The sequence below is a fragment of the Corvus kubaryi genome, unplaced genomic scaffold (genome assembly GCF_017639235.1).
Source record: "Corvus kubaryi isolate FWS band 111438036 unplaced genomic scaffold, C.kubaryi_AGA036_p1.0 37395, whole genome shotgun sequence".
NCBI classification, from domain to species: Eukaryota; Metazoa; Chordata; class Aves; order Passeriformes; family Corvidae; genus Corvus; species Corvus kubaryi.
In genome coordinates, this window is record NW_024581134.1 from 3738549 (window position 1) to 3756119 (window position 17571).

General features: G+C 41.5%; 1 protein-coding gene across 3 annotated transcripts; it reads left to right on the plus strand.

Moving 5' to 3' along the window:
- The first annotated feature begins 501 nt into the window (after nucleotides 1–501).
- Nucleotides 502–17098, plus strand: CENPI (centromere protein I). Of its 3 annotated transcripts, none has more exons than XM_042040113.1 (21): nucleotides 502–658; nucleotides 1949–2259; nucleotides 2922–3056; nucleotides 3408–3526; nucleotides 4593–4700; nucleotides 5806–5854; nucleotides 6169–6215; nucleotides 6867–6956; nucleotides 7843–7971; nucleotides 8226–8390; nucleotides 8631–8751; nucleotides 8980–9068; nucleotides 9380–9497; nucleotides 9597–9661; nucleotides 10224–10309; nucleotides 10712–10847; nucleotides 11604–11728; nucleotides 12821–12869; nucleotides 13032–13265; nucleotides 15098–15139; nucleotides 15938–17098. In XM_042040113.1, exons 2-21 carry the CDS (start codon nucleotides 2061–2063, stop codon nucleotides 16067–16069), a joined length of 2238 nt encoding a protein of 745 aa, XP_041896047.1. In that variant the 5' UTR covers nucleotides 502–658; nucleotides 1949–2060; the 3' UTR covers nucleotides 16070–17098. The 3 variants fall into 3 exon arrangements, with proteins under 3 accessions (XP_041896047.1, XP_041896046.1, XP_041896048.1); XM_042040112.1 differs by having other exon boundaries at nucleotides 502–634; XM_042040114.1 differs by lacking the exons at nucleotides 502–658; nucleotides 1949–2259; nucleotides 2922–3056 and having other exon boundaries at nucleotides 3447–3534.
- Nucleotides 17099–17571: the final 473 nt, after the last annotated feature.

Consider the following 17571-nt stretch of genomic DNA (forward strand, 5'->3'; position numbering starts at 1 on the left):
CCAGCATTAAGCAGCTATTTTTGGACACTTCCAGCCATCTGTGCTCGCTGGAAGTGACAAGAACAGATCCACTCCTTCTGCAAGATCTCGATCCTAATTCACTCTTCCTTTTTTTTTTTTTTTTTTAATTCCTCCTTTCTGTTTTTTCCCCCATGCGCTTTTCTATCTTATCTCCACGCCCCGAATTCCATTTCGGTCGCCCTCATCCAGGCGCCACTGTGTAGAGCCTCAGGGTTAGTGCCTCGCTTTATACGTGCCTTTTTTCCCCTCTCTCATTTTTTAAAACGTAATCTTAGCCTGACGTTCCGTCGCGGACACACCTGAGGGGACGCAGAGCTCCCCCTCACGCGGAATTCCCGCCCCTCACGGGCCGCGCATGCTCAGAGGCGCCCGCCGCAGGAAGGGCGGAAGTACCGCCATCGTTCCCACCCGCGGCGCGCGGTGGCGGCGCTGCGCATGCGCGGATGAGGGCGGGAGGGGCGGCCGCGGCCAGCGCGCATGCGCGGGGCGGTGGCGGCGGGGTTTGAACGCGGGGACGGTTGGAGCTGGCGGGAGGCGGCCGTGAGGGGTCAGCGCCCATGGGATAGTCAGCGGAGCGCCCTAGGCAAGCAGGAGGGCCAGTTGCCTTGGAATGGTCAGTGCCCAGGGCGGCGGCAGGGTCAGTGGCCGTGGGTAGGGGTGGTCAGTGACTCCTCCCTTCCCCCGGCCCGGCGCGCTACTGAGGGCCGGGGGGGCCCCTCCGGTGCTCTGGGGGCACCGGGGTCGCTGTGCTGGGCCGGGAAGGCCTCGCCCCCTCGGTCCCCACGCGGTGCACCGGGCGGCCCTGGGGGAGTCGCCCCAGGTGGGGGCTGCAGGGGAAGGGATGAGTGGGCCGGAGGGTGAGGGGCGCTGGTGCCACGCTCCCGTGTCGGCACCGAGGGGCTGCGCAGGGCTGGGCTCGCTGTCAGCCAAAACTGCCCTTCCAGCCTGGTACTGCTGCTCTGTTCTTCCCCAAACCTTTCTGGTAGAACTCCTGCAGGACAAAAGAAAGCAAAACACATGTAGAGAAGGTGCTGAGGAAGCTGAGAGAAAGCTGTTGCTGTATTCCAGAGTGTGGTCACCGAGCTTTGCTGCACAGGAAAATGACAAAGCTATAAGGAGATAGTGATGATTCTAACCTCGTGAGGAAATGAGAGCTGGAGAGGGAGTATGAATTGAAAATCATTCTGGTTTATTGTGTCAGGAAAGGTAGGCTCCAGCAATCCAGGGACAGGGGTGCACACTCTACCAAGTCCAGGAAATTGTAGCAAAGTTTCCTATTTTGTGGGTAAAAGGTTGATCTCTCCAGCATACTGAAGAGAATATCCCACTTTTTATGGCTGTATTTCACCCAGAGCTGTGCAGTTTGGCACTGTTGGTAGCTCTTGTGCCTCATTTGGAAATTTGCCAAAATTGCTTAATTTCTCCAATCCTAGCTGGTTAGTTGGAAGGCTGCAGAAGAATCTAATTGTTGTGAAATTAGGAAGAAAAGTGTTATGATCCTCTAACATCTGTACATAACCTTGCAGAGAATCATGGCTTGTTGACTGGTTATATTGGTGTACACAATACAAGTAAGGAAAATAATAATGTACAAAATTAACTCAGAAGAAAACTTGATTGTGTTTTGCTAAGTTTCTGGTTATGTTGATTTTTTTTTTTTTTTCCCCAAAATGTTGTATAAGATTGTATCAGATAATTTTTAACTTGAAAGGAGCTTGTGTTAATGTGTACTTGGGAATTTTTTTCTTCCTTTTTTAATGTAAGATGAAAGTTTTGATGCACTGTTGTCTGTGCATCTTTGAGGATCTTGTCTGATCTTTTGGGGAGCAGTCAGCTCTAAATTATTTCTTCTGAATTTACTCTTGTGTTATGCAGGATGCCTCTAAAATCTGCTTGTCAGGAAAATAAATGGTTTTTTTCCTTGCAGGGAACCAGCTCTTGGATGTTCCTCAGCTGATCTCTTTTCTTGCCTAATGAAGGATTGGCTCTCACATGACAAATGAGTAAAATTCTCCAGTCTCAGCTGGGAGTCTGAAAAGATGCAGCGAAGACAGAGTCACAAAACCCCAAAGCAGCCTCTGCATGTTCGCCGTAAAAGCCAAACTGATCTCTCTGCGTGGCGAAAAGGAGGGAGAATTGACTCTGAAAAACCTTTGCAGAGTCATCAATCTTCTAATGATCAGAAATATGATAGCCAGGAAGCGTCTCTAGAGCAAGCTTTGAGCTACTTGGAGACAGGTAAGAGCATTTTTAGGGTGGCTGTCTCGGATTGAGAAGATAATAACTACATTCTTAATTAAAAAAGAAACTCTAATTCACACCTGTTGTCCCTCTTTAATGCCTGAGCTATGTATTATTTCTTTAATGTCTTAGACGTTTTCTGTTACTACTATGTAAAGAAGAAGGAATAGCATAGAATGGTTTGGTTTGGAAGGACAAAACCCCCCTGCCATGGGCAGGGACACCTTCCAGTAGATAAAGTTGCTGAGGGCCCCATCCAGCCTGGCCTTGAGTACTTTTAGGGATGGGGCAGCCACAGCTTCTCTGGGCAACATGTGGCAGGGCCTCATCACCCTCACAGTAAACAATTTTATCCCAATATCCCATCTAAACCTCCTTCAGTCTGAAGCCATTCCTCTTGTCCTGTCGCTACATGCTCTTGTAAGAAGTCTCTTTACATATGTCTTATTAAAATATTAATAATTTTAGAAGACTTTTACTTCTGTTTTCCCTCTTTAATCCCTGAGCTATGTAATGTTTCTTTAATGTCTTAAAAGTTTTTCTGCTTTGTTACTATGTCAAGAAAAAGGAGTATGTGAAGGGACAGTTCAGATAAGCTGTAAGTTAATTTCTGTTCAGAAGTTGTTTCATCCTCTTCTTGCCCTGTTTGTTTTTCCTAGTTCAAGACCATGTTGTGCTGAAGAACAGTGTTCTGCAGAAACACCTGGATGCTGTGGAAAGCACTGCCCTGAAACAAGGGCTGCCCCCTGAAGGGTTTGAGATACTGCTGAACGTGGTGCTCAGTGGCAAATTTGGTACAGCATTTGTATACTGCTGGTGTATCTTCTGTGAATGTGTCTTTCCCCTCTAATCAAACCTGCTGAGATAATGTGTTTATGGTACTGGTGGGTACTGTAGCATAAAATTAATTTTTCTGGCATGCTTTGGTGTAGTTTCCATTTTCTTTTGTTAAGCTGGAATGAATTATTTGTCATCATTTTGAGGTATAGGTAAGTCCTTACTAAATTCTTATACACTGTTACTTTGAGCAAGGAAGCTCTAAATAATTTTTTCCAGAGGGAATTTTGACCTAAGCTGCAAAACAACATTGAAGAACCTGGTACATGAGCACCATCTTATTTGAAATTGTTATTTTTTTTTTCCAGCTGATACGGTGAATACTCGTTTATTGAAGAGCCTGATTCCTGCCTCAGTGATACCAGAATGTTCTGTAGTTAAGGCTGTGTCTTGGCTCTGTGTCAGCAAATGCTCAGGCAACATCCAGGTAACTTAGTAAGTGTTTACAGTAGTTATTGCTTCTGCACAGGAACCATAAGAACAGGTTAGGTTGAGGAATCAAAAATCCTGAGGTTTTAATGTACAAGGTCTTACACAAGATACTGTCATTTACCAAGATTGGCAGAGATGCCCATTGCTGGAATGGCAATGGGAACCAAGATACACCTTATAAGTGTCAGTGGAGATTTGGTTCCTGCTTGTCTTGTACCTTTGAACTCCTCAGGAATGGTGTCTCCGCCTACATTTCTGTGAAATACTTTTGCTATGTGAGGCATCCTTCAACTTCAGTGAGGTATCCCTTAGGTTATGTGCACCTTGGTTGTGGTGACGTGACTTAATGTTAGCAAAAGAGTCTTTTTCATGTTCACATGGTCTGCTCAAAGGTTTATGTGATAGAATCATTTAGATTGGAAAAGATTATGACCACAGAATCCAACCATTAACCAAATGCTGCCAAGCCAACCATGTCCCCAAGAGCCACATCTGTACATCTTTAAAATCCCTCCAGGGATGGTGATTCGACCCCTTCCCTGAGCAGGCTGTTCCAGTGCTTGACAGCCCTTTCAGTGATGAAATTTGTCCTGATATCCAATCTCAACCTCCTTGGCACAACTTTTATAGCTTGTTTCTTCTTGACCTATCACTTTATTACTTTGGAGAAGAGACTGACCCCCACTTCAGCTTCCTTTCAGGGAGTTGTAAAGAGTGAGAAGGTCCCCCCTGAGCCTCCTTTTCTCCAGGCCGAGCCCACATGTGCCCCATTCGTTGGATTCCCTCTCCCAATCACCATTGATACACAAACAGGGTCCCATGGTTATAGAAACCAAAACCCAGTTGCCAGCAGCAGTGGTGGGGCCAGTTGTTTACCAGTGGAATCCCTTGGCAGACTTTCTTCATCTGAATTGCCCCTGAACTGTTTGCCTGTAGCTCTCTAGTCATCCTTGAGAATGGTGTGTATCCTTACTGATTGTGTCTCTGGAGCTGGTTTCTGATTCCTCTGCCTTGCTTTTGCCCATCACTTAATGTAACATGGCTTTTTTTCCTGTCTGCAGCTGCTTTTTTTAAGGTGGCTGATCACAATGTTTGACTTCATTGATTGCAAGGAACAACTTCATGCCCTCTATGGTATCTTCTTCTTCTTCCTGCAAGATGAGAAGATGGTAAGGAGACATGAAGAACATATGGAAGTGACAAAATAAACCTAAATGTTCATTAGTAGTATGCATATTAATGCTAGAATTAGTCTGGAGTAGGTGGTGTTTAGAAACCATTTTCTGGTGGCTGAAATTTCTTATATTTTCACTTTGCATTATAAGATTGCTGGGTAATTTAGATCCATAAACAGGCAAATAAGGTAAGGTTGCTGTGGTCTGTTTGCTTAAACATGCTTCAAAGAATTGCTATGCTGTATCACAGAGAGTGTGACTCTATAGTCTATCTAAATTCCCAAGAAAAACAGTGGTGCAGCAGTCTCTGGGATTGTCAGACATCAGTAGCTGAAGTCTCCTGCTCCTGGGCAGAAAGTGACTTGTATACCTTGGGCAAAAAGAAAAAAAAAACTTTTTGGAGCAGTGTTTATTTAAGGGTGAGAAGCTAATTGCTGTTCTACTTAACTGATTTGAAATACAGCTTGAAAGAGAACAAGCATTCAAGCAATTTCTGCCATATGGCAGCTGTAAAATCCAGAAATTTTGAAGTGTTTGGATTCAGTGCATATTAAGATGATCTTGGCAGTCATGTTAGGTATTAAATTGTTAATATTCTTTCAGTTTAGGATATTTTGTGGTCAGGACAAGTTCCCAAAGTTCTGAGTTATATTTCTTGTAATGTTTTTAATGGGTTTTGATTATAATCAAGTTATAATCTTTCCATAAAACTGGATTTAAATTCTTAATGTTTAAAATAGCTTTTTCAGGGATGATGGGTCAGTTGGAAAGTGCACCAGAGTTGGTTTGAAACTAATTTAAGATCTTTTACAGCCTCAGCTGCAGTTAGAAGCTCTAAAAAAGTTATATTGGTTCAAAGATGCCTTTCCTTTTGAAAATGTAATTGCACTTTCACTGCTGACTCTTGTGATTTCTAGACCACGTTCCAAAAGAAATGATCCAAGTTAATTAAATAGCTTGGTTACTGTCAGGACTGCTCACAGTGCAGATAAATTTTAAATGAAGTTGATATTTGGGACTGTCTCTTGTGCAGCTTTTTGTGTGTCCTGCCTGTGTGTCTGCAGCAGCAGGAGAGCTCATTGCTGCCTTTGCTTTGCAGTGCCCCTACATCTGCCACCTGCTCTACCTGCTGACCAGGAGAGAAAATGGTGAGTCTCATCTGTGTGAGCTGAAATACCATCTTGTTTCTGCTTCTGTTTGCTGGTACTGCCTTTCTTCCAATGCAGCTAATACAATGGTTAGCCAATATTGTGCTTTTAAGGCAAAGGAAGCATGAGTGGTAGTTCAGGCAAAATTTTGTGTAACACTTGCTGAATTGGAAACCTATTACCCTAGAAATAAGAATTATTGGTTCTGCTTGCTTTGTCATGACTTTATAATAAAAATGTTACTTACATAATTTTTGCTTAAATGTCTGATATGGTGTTTTTTAAATCCTTTATATTCTTAATTGTATTTCCAGTCAAGCCTTTTCGGATTAGGAGACTGCTTAACCTCCAAGCAAAAATGGTGAGTTGATTTCAGATCTTGTAGTTTGAACTATGGTTAATAATGCACTTTGTAAGACTGGTGTCCTTACACAGTGGAGAAGAGTGGCTGGATTTGGAATTGTAGGTTTTAGTCTCTAGCATTAAAGTTTCTCTCTTGCATGTGCATCCCTAATTTTCATGTGTGTTTTGTGAGCACATGCAATGATATGCACAAAGCTCGATGTTTTGTGACCAGGTGTGGTGAAATCTCTGAAGCAAGGCGCAGCTTCATTTATCTGTTACAGCCTTTAATTTTCTATTCATCATCCTTTTTCAAGTGGTACCAAAAATGACTGAAAAATGTAAGATTGTAGAGGACCTTGCTCCTTTTTAAGAAAAAAAACATTGCTGTTTTTTAGACAGCAGAAGACTATTTTTTTATACTTTGATTGTTAAATTCCTTTTGATTAGTTATGACTGCAGGAAGGTCTTCAGTCCTCTTCCTATGGTTATTTCATTGTCCCAGTTTCTGTTGTTTCTGTCACTTTCAGTTTATCTGTGGTTACTTGGTGACATACAGCTTTAGAAATTTAGCTTTTACTGATCACTGGGGTTTTTTGTTCTAAAATACAGTATTCCGTTTCTATACTAAAAACATACCCCACATGTTTTCCCTCTTGTTATTTGACAGGGAATGCAGCCTCATCTGCAAGCTCTACTATCCCTTTACAAACTTTTCTGCCCAGAACTGGTGACCATAACCCTTCCTGGGAAAATGAAGGTAAGGAATTAGATTTAGTCAATTTGAAACCAGGATTTACTACAGTATTTGGAGCTTTCTATTTAAGCTATAGCAGGATTTACTGGTGAAGATTAATTTTATTTCCTCTTTTCACTGAGTAAAATCATGTTTGGATGAGGATTCCTTGCCTTTGTTTTGTTTCCTCTTCAGCATAATGAGATGATTTGGTATGGAATGACATCTGCCTTTATTTTATGAGGATTACTTTAATCCTTTTTTTGCTGGATTTGACTTGTTTCGCACAATATTAAGTTCTGCAGGAAACAAACTAATTTGTCAAGGCATTGTTCTAATTGCTGATATTCTGAAGTAAAAATGACAATGGAAGTCAGTAAGTAGCTTTGCACTTGGAAAGTCTGTGTCGTAGGAGAGAGAAAAAGCAGATAGAAAATGTAGGAAACTGATTTGTCAGAGCTGCAAGGAACAGCAAAAAATAACTCCCCTTTTAGAGAGGCCTATGTGTGTGCTCAGCCTTTTGGCCACCTAGAAACATGTAGCAGAACCAGATAGATAACAGAAAAGAGCAGCAGGTGAGACCTAAATTGTGCAACAAAATTTTCTTTCAATGGGATAACCTTAAAAGTTTGAGGAGATTTTTGTTGTTTTTTAGAACAGACATTTAATTTATATGCAGGGAAGTTGAGTTTCGATAAAATGAAATTTGTTTTGTTTCGATCTGCTTGTGTATTTATATTGTTCTATACATTTATACTTTGCATTGTGCTGCACAGTTATCTGTTGAAGAATTTACATCTGTCAAACAGGGTTGAGTGTCTGTGGTGACATTTATCAGAATAGAAACTGATCTTTCTGTTGCTTTGTCTTAGCTTGGCTTCTTGCATGAATGTCTGATTTCTGTTTCCAGATTTACTTCAAGAATTCAGACGGCCCATGGAAAGCAGCAATCACTGCAGTAAGGCAAAGAAACCAGGGGACCTCTCCCCTCTCCCAGACAGTGTTTTTAGGCCTATGTCAACCTCAGTCACGAAAAAGGGTACGTTATGGGTCTGTGAGACACCCTAGAAGGTGCCAAGTAGTGGTTTTCATTATGAATGTTGGCAAGTAATGAGAGTCTGGCTTTATTTCAGCACTGGGAAGGTGGGGTAGCTGTAAAGAAATGCAATCTATTTTAATGAAAGCCTGGATAACTTTTTTGTAAAACTGGGTCTTTCTGGGAACGCTGTTGATGAGTGCACCCATGCATTGGAAGCTGAGTCATTGCTAATCCTTTGTGTTTCTTTTCTACAGAAATGGAATGCCCACTTGGTTATACCTGCAAGCAGCACAAACACAAATAATTTGGAAGAGGACAAGGATAAGAACCATGTTAATTTGTACAATTCAAATGAGTCGTTTCCAGTGGAGCAGCTGCGGACATTCCCTCAGCTCCTACAACATATTCACTGTCTAGAGGTGAGTTTCAGGAAGGTCTTGGTGAATGTTTTGGGAGATCAAAGGACATTCCTCTACACCCTGTTTATATGTGAGTAGTGTGTGGGCTATCTAATTCTAACAGCATCTAGTCCTAACTGAGGATGGTGGATGAGTCCTGGAAATGGTCTTGTTGCTGGTAAAAAGATTGGACATGAGATTCTCTGGCAGTTTATTGATGTAAGTACTGAATGATTCTTTTATTTTCTTTTTTTCTTGCAGTTTCCTTCCCGGATGGGTTCAGTGCTAGCAAACCCCTTATTGCTTCACTACATGAACTGTGTGAAAGATGAATCTATTTACCTGAGGCTCTACTATTGGATGGGCCAGATGCTCCAGGAAGGTAGGAACTTTAGTATTATCTTGTGAGGTAGAGGGGTAAAGGATGTCTGAGGCTTTTCACTTTTCAGTAATGGTACTTTGCTATTCAGATTTATGGTGATAACAGCTACTGGAGGAGAACTACAGTTACTGGTGCTAAAACAGCTACTGGAGGAGAACTGAATTTGGTTTCTCATTGTGCTTGTTCTTGCTGTGCTCGTATTCAAGTGCAGTATTCTTTCCTGTTCAGAATGCTCCTGGTGTGTGGTTGATAACCCATCTAAAGAAGAATTCAAGAGCTTCCTGAAAACTATCTACAAGGCAGAATGTTTCTTGCAAGTAAGTGCACGTTTTGTGGAAGCCAAGGGTTTCACAAAGTCTTCCTGTAAAGAACTTCTGGAACTTGCCTGTTTCCTGTAGTATTTCTGAGACAGTGACTCAATTAATAAAATTACCTTTACCTATGGCAAGTCAATATTATGGAAATGGCCTTGTTTTCTGCAGGAAAAATAATCTAAGAATGATAATTTGAATGTCCTGGCAAGTTGTATGGCAGGAAGGAGGTGTAAGCCTCTCTCTTTCTTGAGAGTGATGTGAGCTGGCAAGTTGCAGTCAGATGAATTTTTGAATGTTTCCCTTCTGCTTTGCAGGAGGGCTTTTCTGCCTGTGAAGAGTTCCTTTATAAGACCCTTCCTCTCTGGGATGGCTCCTGCTGCCAGTCAGAAGTCCTCAGTCTCGTGAGTTGGATCCCCCTCAGCAGTGTCTCTGGTAGGTGCTGCAGATCCTTTGGGTGAGGTTGGACAGTGGGGATATCTCAGGGCATAGAATTTGTGCACTGATATCATGCTGCTTTCTCATTTGTTTCAGATATTAAGTCATATCTCTATGATCCCCTGGCACAGCTCTTTTTCACATCATCCATTTACTTTAAGGTAATTTAAGGAATACAATGGCTGTTTACTTCTATCTTCTATCTTCTATCTTTTACTGCTATCTGTACTTGTGTTAGGTGTAGCAGTCTGAGGGACTCTGTAGGGAACTTCTTTTTGAGAAGTCTGTGCCCAAACATGGTAAAATACATACTTACAGTTTAACTTCTTTGGGAAATTGGTGCCTTTAATATATCTTCTTTTTTTTTTTGACTGGAATTAAGCTGGGGCACTGGAGATAAAAAGAACTGATAGCACACAACACAATAGTTCATTTGTCTTACTGTAGTTTTGACTTCAGTCACTACTTGAAATTCACATTCTCCAGGAAAGAGACAACACATACATTCAGTTCTATACAGCACATACATTCAGTTATACAACTTATACAACATTCAGTTGTATATATACAACACATACATTCAGTTCTAGGGGACATGCAACTACATCACTGCTCATGAGAAACTCCTGCTGCCTCTCGTTGCCAGTTCTCAAGGTATTCTTTGTTTAGAATTATTTGCTTGCATAAATTGTCACCAACCTGATTTCTTTTTGCCTATTGCAGTGCAGTGTTCTTGAGAGCCTGAAAGAGCTGTTGCAGAACTGGTTAAATTGCAATGTGATTCAAGAGGATTTGGAGTTTTCTTCTTTGTAAGTTTGTCTTTAAAAAATGCAAACCACGTTTTGTGCATTGCTCGCCAGTGTACTTAGATATATATTCTAGCCCTACCACCCAGCATAAAGACCAGCCAGAAGGTTAATAATGCTATTATGATTCTGCTATATTGTAAGCTACCTTGTCAGTCCTGTTCTGTGTCTTTTTTTAGAAGTATTTCTGTTGACAGTGGAAATTGAAATGCCCAGAATCCAAAATCCTCATAACACTGACAGCTGGGTGTTTATAATGGTGCTGATAACAATGTATTGAAGAACAAGTGTCTGTTGCTGAGTGTTTGATGGGGCAAAAGCATAAGCTTCAGTTTTGTTTTGCCATTTTCCATGTTGCTGTTTGCAAAGAGCTATCTGTAATGTTGTGCCATGTCATTGCTGCAGGAACACCACCCTCTCTGGGCTAGTGAACGTGGTGGCTGAACTGGTCCACTTTGTGGGACGGATCTCTACTGCTGCTCTGCGTCTGGAAAACAATTCCACGTTTTTGCTCTACTTCATTCTGGATTTCTATGGCATTGTGTGTATCCCAGTCCTTTTGTCTTCCTTTTGAAGTACTCCTAAGGCTGTTTGCATTTTTTAAGCTAGAGCATAAAAACATCTTCCTCATTCTAATTTACAGAACTTTGTGATTAAATGCAAGAATATTCCAAATACTTGGTAGATCTACAGGTGAAGGCTGCTGTTGTTGCATCCCTAGGCAGTACTAAATATGCTGCTAGAAAGTGGTTGCTCTTAAGTCAGAGGTGAACTGAGGAAGGAGAAGTAACAGGAGGCTGTAACATGGTTTTTTAATGCTGACTTAAAGAAAAGAACAATGATCGTTCAATTTCAAACAACAAATCTTTTTTCTTTTCTTAAATGTTTCCTTGAAAATGTGGGGTTTTTTTCCTAGTTTGTGCTGTAGGCAAGCTAAACAGCATCAGATAGCCTTAAGTCTATTCTCCAGCTTCCTCATGTCCTCTCTGTAGTTGTGCTTACTGTGAACTCCAGCCGTGCTGTAACAGCAGCAACAGCTCCTACAATTTAGATTGGGAATAGTTAAAAAGCAATGATAGTTCTGGGATTTATTTGTAACTGAATTGTCCATTAAAAATGCACAAAACTAATGGGTAACAACAGTTGCATAAGACACCCTGGCCTTCCTTTTGGATGAAGTTGATGGATATGGCTGGAATGCAGTGTCATGCTCTCTGTTGCTCTTACCTCCTTGAGAGTTTGTAATAATCATTACTTTGGCAGTAATAATCAGCCTGGATGTGCTTCATTCCTGCAGGTGTGTGACATGTACCTGAAGTACAACCTGCCTTTGCTGATAATGCCTCCTGCTGGGGTTTTCTACCCAGCACTTCTCACCATGGATTCTGTCAACTTGAATCAGCTCTGCCACATTATGTACAGGTACTACAACAGGTGTGGGCTGCAGGGACTCCTTGTCTTCTCGTTCAGTCATTTGGAAATGAAATTACTTTGTTGTAAAAACCTGGAATCTACTTCTTGCTGTGCAAGGCAAAGGTGAAAATTCCACTTGTGCCCAGCTTTCATGATAAAGGATTTTATAGCTATAGTTCCTACTCTTTTTTTTTTTTTTTTCAATCTGTTATCCAAAATAGCGGGATTCTGACCTCTTTCCTGGGTGTTATTTCCATATCTTTGATGGGTGAAGGAAGAAGTTCCTCTATTGCTTTGAGAGAACTAAAGTCAGCCAGCTGGAATTAACAGTAGTAACTATGAAACTTCTCACTCCTATACTTAGGCTACTACGCTTGAGCTTTACCTTACAAATTCTGTCATGTGCTGAGTAGGAAGCACTTCTTCCACCTCCACACTCCAGGGATTTGGGAGTGCCTTGTGCTGCTGGCAAGGCCAAAGACAGCACTGTTCATTGCTCTGCAGGATCCACCACCAAAGCTGCACTTCTTGGCCTTGTTAGTTCCAGTGGCTGCATCTGAGGAGAAAAGTAGCCAATAGCTGACAGCTGGTGCAGGGCTCTCCATGTGGCTTCTTCTCTAAGGAATCTGCAGGGTAATTAACATGACAGGAAGGTCTCTAGGAAATAAGAGGAGCTAGTGCTTATCATATAGAACAACTGTCAAGTTGCATTACTTCCACTTCCAGTGGCTTCTGTTTCTTTGCTTAGTGAATGAAAGTCTCCTTTCTTAAAAACACACTGCATTTCTCTGCTGATTTTAAGGCTGGTTGTCCATTCTTGTGTGTTGCATTTGTGAAGGTGACTGTCCCAGGCAAACTGGTCATGTGTGAATCATTTAAGAGACTAATCTTATTAGATGTGTCCCTACTCTGCCAAGTGATAAAGTCCCTTTGAATTCTTTTTCATGTCTCTCTCTTTTAAACAATAAAGTTTGATGATCTTTCTCATGGTGGAAATAAGTTTTCTTGATACATTCCTCCAGCTTTTTTCAACACAGGCATGTAGTAAAAATTTACAGGCCTCTAACTTTTTCTTTCTTTTGTTTTTTTTTTTTTTTCCAGATATCGAACCAACTTGGTGGCTGCAAAAGACAATGAGCTGAGTAAAAAGGTATTGTGGACACATCTGTTATGTGCTAGAACAGACTTGAGCAAGGAATTGGGCTGAGTGGAGGGAAGGTGTTCTAATGACCATCTCTTAAGGACTGGAGGGAGCACACAGTTGCTTTGAGGATGTTATTTATTGATTTTTTTTTTCCCCCCCCCCCCTCAGAAAATACTGCAGTTCAAGTTCAGTAGCCAGACATACCAAGAGTACAACCAGTACATAACAGCTATGGTGGGATGTCTGTGGACATCCAGTGTATTCGAGAAGGATATTCATCCTCAAGGTCTTCGTATGGATGATAAACTGCTGAGTAAAACTGCAGTGAAGGAATTAAAAACCAGCTTTAACATTGTCAATCATCCAGCCATGATGGGCTACTCTATTCAATTCCTGCAGCAGGTAATGGTGTAGGCCAAGATTTGGGTTTTTCATGGCACCAGATGTTCTGTCTTCTCTGTTTCTCTAGAGAAGTGTCTCTGTGTCTTCGCTGACTTGTAGATGCAACTGAACTTTCAAAAGCTGCTGTGGCATTCTGTGTTTGTGTCAGATTAATGGCACAATTTGAAGAGTCTTTCTTTGTGTGGTATGAAAGCAGTTGAATGTATGAATGTGGCAGTTTTGGATGTGAAATTTGTACTTTGATAATTTTGAGATAGAACTAAAATAACTAATTAATGAAATAAATGACACTCCAGTAAAAGCTTACCAGAGGTGCATTCTGCCCCACAAAATAGGCAGTGTGATCTAAATATTTAAACTCTCAAGAAATACATGGTTCATGTTAGAATTTGTTAGCAGTGCTTTCTGGCTCTTGTGGTAGCTTTTTTGGCTTATTAAAATAGAAATACAAGTAGCTGCTTCAAGTACAGAGGTAAGATAACGTGGTGCTGTCTTGCATTATCTGCTGTTGAGTTCTGCCAGGAATTCTCTTGAACTGTGGGTGCCCTCAAGTGTTCAGTGCAGCTGCTGAAGAGTGGAGGGAGCAGTTTGCCAGAGCTGTTACTGTCCCAACATGTGTGCGCTGCTCCAAGAAACCACGTTTTGTAGGCTGTCCAAGGGCTGCACAAAGATGCCAGTTTGCTGTGAGAAACGCTGGCAGGCTCGAGGCAAGCGTAGGTGTGACTCCTGGAATGCAGCAAGGGGCACCTGAGAAGTTGAAGCAAAGAATGCTGGTTAGGAACACTTGACAAATTTGCCTTTGTTATGTGCTCAGTGTCCTGAATCAAGCTAGTTTGTGTCTTACTGCTGATTAAACTCAGATTTTGTCTTTGCTGAAGGAGGCTATTTTGGTTTTGTTAGACCAAGGAAAAGAAGTTGTATATGTCTCCTATCTTTTGTCCACATAATTTTTGTTCTGAGGCTTCTTAGAGTCATGGAATACCCTGCAGTGGAAGGGACCCACAAAAGTCATAGAGTCCAACTCCTGCCTCTGCAGGACAGCCCAAGAATCCCACCCAGTGCCTGAGAGTGTTTTCCAAACACATTCTGTCTGGCTTTGTGCTGTGACCACTTCCCTGAGGAGCCTGTTCCAGTGCCCAGTTGCTCTCGGTGGGAAGAACCTTTTCCTAATATCCAACCTAAACCTCCCCTGACACAGATTCCTAATTCTTTGTAGGTTTTGCACATTTAAATAAACCCCAAACTACAAACCAACAACCATAAAACGAAACCAAAGCCCACCCAACCTCAAAATCCCTTGAAAAAACCCCCAAACCTTCTAGTGGGGAATTCTTGCATTCTCTTCCTACTGTAGAACTAGGAGAGATTTTGCTTAGCAGCTATGACAAATGCGTTTTAAGGCAGGAGGAAATCATGTTGAGCTGCAGGGACACATTTTCCTCAGCAGTGCTGAGCACCAGAGGGCACTGCTCTGCAGCACTGGGGGAACACAAGCACTGACCTCGGTGTCAGTTCTCTCTTCTTGCTCTTTCTCATTGTTGTGAATGTTTTGAAAAGGAATCTTTTACACTGTAGAGAGACAATGGTAAAGATACCTGTGAATATTCCCTGTTGCAATCCTGTAATGCTGCAGCACAGGGCAAGAGGGTCCAGATGTTGCCTTGCCACTTATGCACAGAGTTTGATGCTGGAAGCCCCCTCTGAAACAGGATTAAAAATCTCTGAATTTCTTTGCATGCCTGCAATTCCTTATTTAGGGGGGGACTTAGCAGAGACCCAGCAACTCTGGACATACTTTTTATTGTTTTATTGTTTTATTCCCTTTCCTTAAGATTTGTCCTGATGATACCACCTTCAACTTCAAATTAATTAAGGTAAGATTTCTTGCTTTAGTAAATAAAGCAGGCAATTTTCAGCAGCTGTGTTGAAGACGATGAGGTTATAATATTCACCAAACTCACAATTGTAGAAAAATTTTGGAAGGGGAAAAATTCCAGCTGTAGGCTTTGGTTCAGTCTCTTAACAGGGCCAAACAAGAGGACATCAACACCTGAGAAGTTATATATCTATGGCTAGTGATTTGAGATTTTATGTATTTCCTCCATGACTCAGTGCAGTGTCAGGACAGGGATGTTTATTGCTCTCTGCAGGCTCCAGAAAAAGTTACGTTTTTGATGCGCTTAAAGCTCATTGATAATGCAAATTCTGCTTCATATTATATTTCTGAGACAGATGTGTAGCTTTGTTACAGCTTTGAACAGGAATCCTCCACTGAGCAAATACAGTGGCAGTTGGTATCCTTTCCTGTATCACGGTGTACTTCAACCCTGACCTGGAGGAATCACCACTAGTGATGGAAGGAAGGCTTTAATATCCATGTTCATTTAGTTCCTGACATACTCCATTGATCCAATAGACTTCGCTCTTTCTAGAACTGGGATTTATAAAAACCTTCAGTATTAAAGAAAGATCATGATTCAGTCTAAGAATGTGAATTGTGTAATTGTGGGCATTTGAGAACAGCAGGTGAGCCTGTACACCTGTGGGTAGTTACAGATGTCACACAACATGTGGATGTCCCACAGGAAGGCAGGGTTTGCAGACCTTTTCAGATTGGCTTAAGAAAGGTAAAGCTTTGTTCTGCACATCTGACTCTTCTTTCTGGTTTATAGGGGAAGAGGTGGGACTGGTATCTGGAATATCTCTACTCCCAAGGTTTGAAGGGGCTGAAGGTCTTTATTGAGAGCAGCATCCGTCGTGTTTCCCAGGCCTCTCACAGCAAAGCAGCAAGTGTGGAAGTGTGACCCTGGGACTCACTGGAATTCTTCTGTCATCTGGAGCAAACTAACAGACTCTACAGGACTGTGTCACTAATTCTTCCTTCCTCAGAGGAAAGAAACAGAGCAATTACTCTTACCTGCACTCTTGTACTGACATCTCTCTTATGAAAGTGAAGACGCAGAAGGAGTGTTTAGGCTGGCTTGGTTCACTAACACTGAACCTCCTCTTGTCCCTACTAAACTTCTCTGGTCTGAAGCTGATGAGCTCTGTGTTATATAACATCCACCTTTTTCACCCTAAGTGTTTCCCTGTTGGAGTATCTGTTTTGATTGAGAAACAAACATTTTCCATCTCAAAATTGCAGCAAGTAGTGGTGCTTCATTTATAGGTAATGTTGACCCCGACCTGCTTTGCCTTCTTCAGCAGCACATAATGAGAAACAACTTAATCAGCCTTTCAGGGTGTATGTGTGTATTGGATTGGAGCAATGTGAGTTTCCCAATCCCCTGTTGTACCCTCTATATACTGACTTTTAACAGGCTGACCAAGCTGACCTTCCTGAAATTAATTTTCATTTTGGGGCTTACAGAACAGACTTTTTGCTAACTTTGGTTATGATGATGTCCTAGCGCAGCTGGAAAATTTGGTGTTCAGTTGATGGTTTATTGATTTGAGCACTTTTACAGTGTTGCCACCAGCTCACCATTTTCTATATTGATAAGTGCAAATGTAGCTTTCCTTTTTGTGTTTTTAGCTCTGTAGGTGTTGTATATTTTGTGTACATATGTATAATTTATATTCTTTAAAACGTTTCTAATGTGTTGTTTTGAAAAAGCTCTTCTACAAAATGAATCTTCTGCTGTCATTTCATTTTAAGTCTGAGTAGAAGTTGAGAGAAGCTGAACTGACGTTTCCAAAATTTGAATGAACTGTGTTTTTCTGCTGTACAACAAGGTTGTAACCATTTGAGAGTTGGGTTAGATTATATTGAATTTTGCATTGTGAATCTGTACTTTGGTTCAGTAAAGGAATCAGTCCTGAGAGCAACTGGAGCCACTAAAGATGTTTGCTTTCTTCATCCCCTCAAAATCAGACTGCTTGAGTACCACAGTTCTCAGCTCAAGTACATCTGGTTAATATGTCTAAAGCATTGCCCTTCTCATTCATCTGTGTTATCCCAAGTAGAATACGTACTGCTTGCTAATTTTTGTCAAAAGAAACAGATCTTCAAAACCCTGATTATATTTTTTCAACAGGAGAAACTCTATTAAATGAAATATAAAATTCCTCCAAGTGGATATGTTTCAAGAGGTGACCCTAACATATAATGAGTTTTACAATTTCCGTACAAAGCTTCACAAGGTTCAAAATGTTATTGGTGTTGGAAATGTCATTTCCACTTATGCTGGAAAGCCTGTGTGCTGCAGTCCCTAAGGACAGCTTCATCCTTACCTTTGTCCTTACACCATGCAGATGTCTTCAGATGCTGACCAGACTTGCACTGCCACACTGGGATGCTGTACAG

Coding starts and splice junctions, on each gene's coding strand:
- CENPI (XM_042040113.1), top strand. CDS start 2,061: ATGCAGCGAAGACAGAGTCACAAAACCCCAAAGCAGCCTCTGCATGTT. Junction 8,752..8,979: donor GGGCCAGATGCTCCAGGAAG/GTAGGAACTTTA, acceptor TTTCCTGTTCAG/AATGCTCCTGGTGTGTGGTT. Junction 15,140..15,937: donor TCAACTTCAAATTAATTAAG/GTAAGATTTCTT, acceptor TCTGGTTTATAG/GGGAAGAGGTGGGACTGGTA.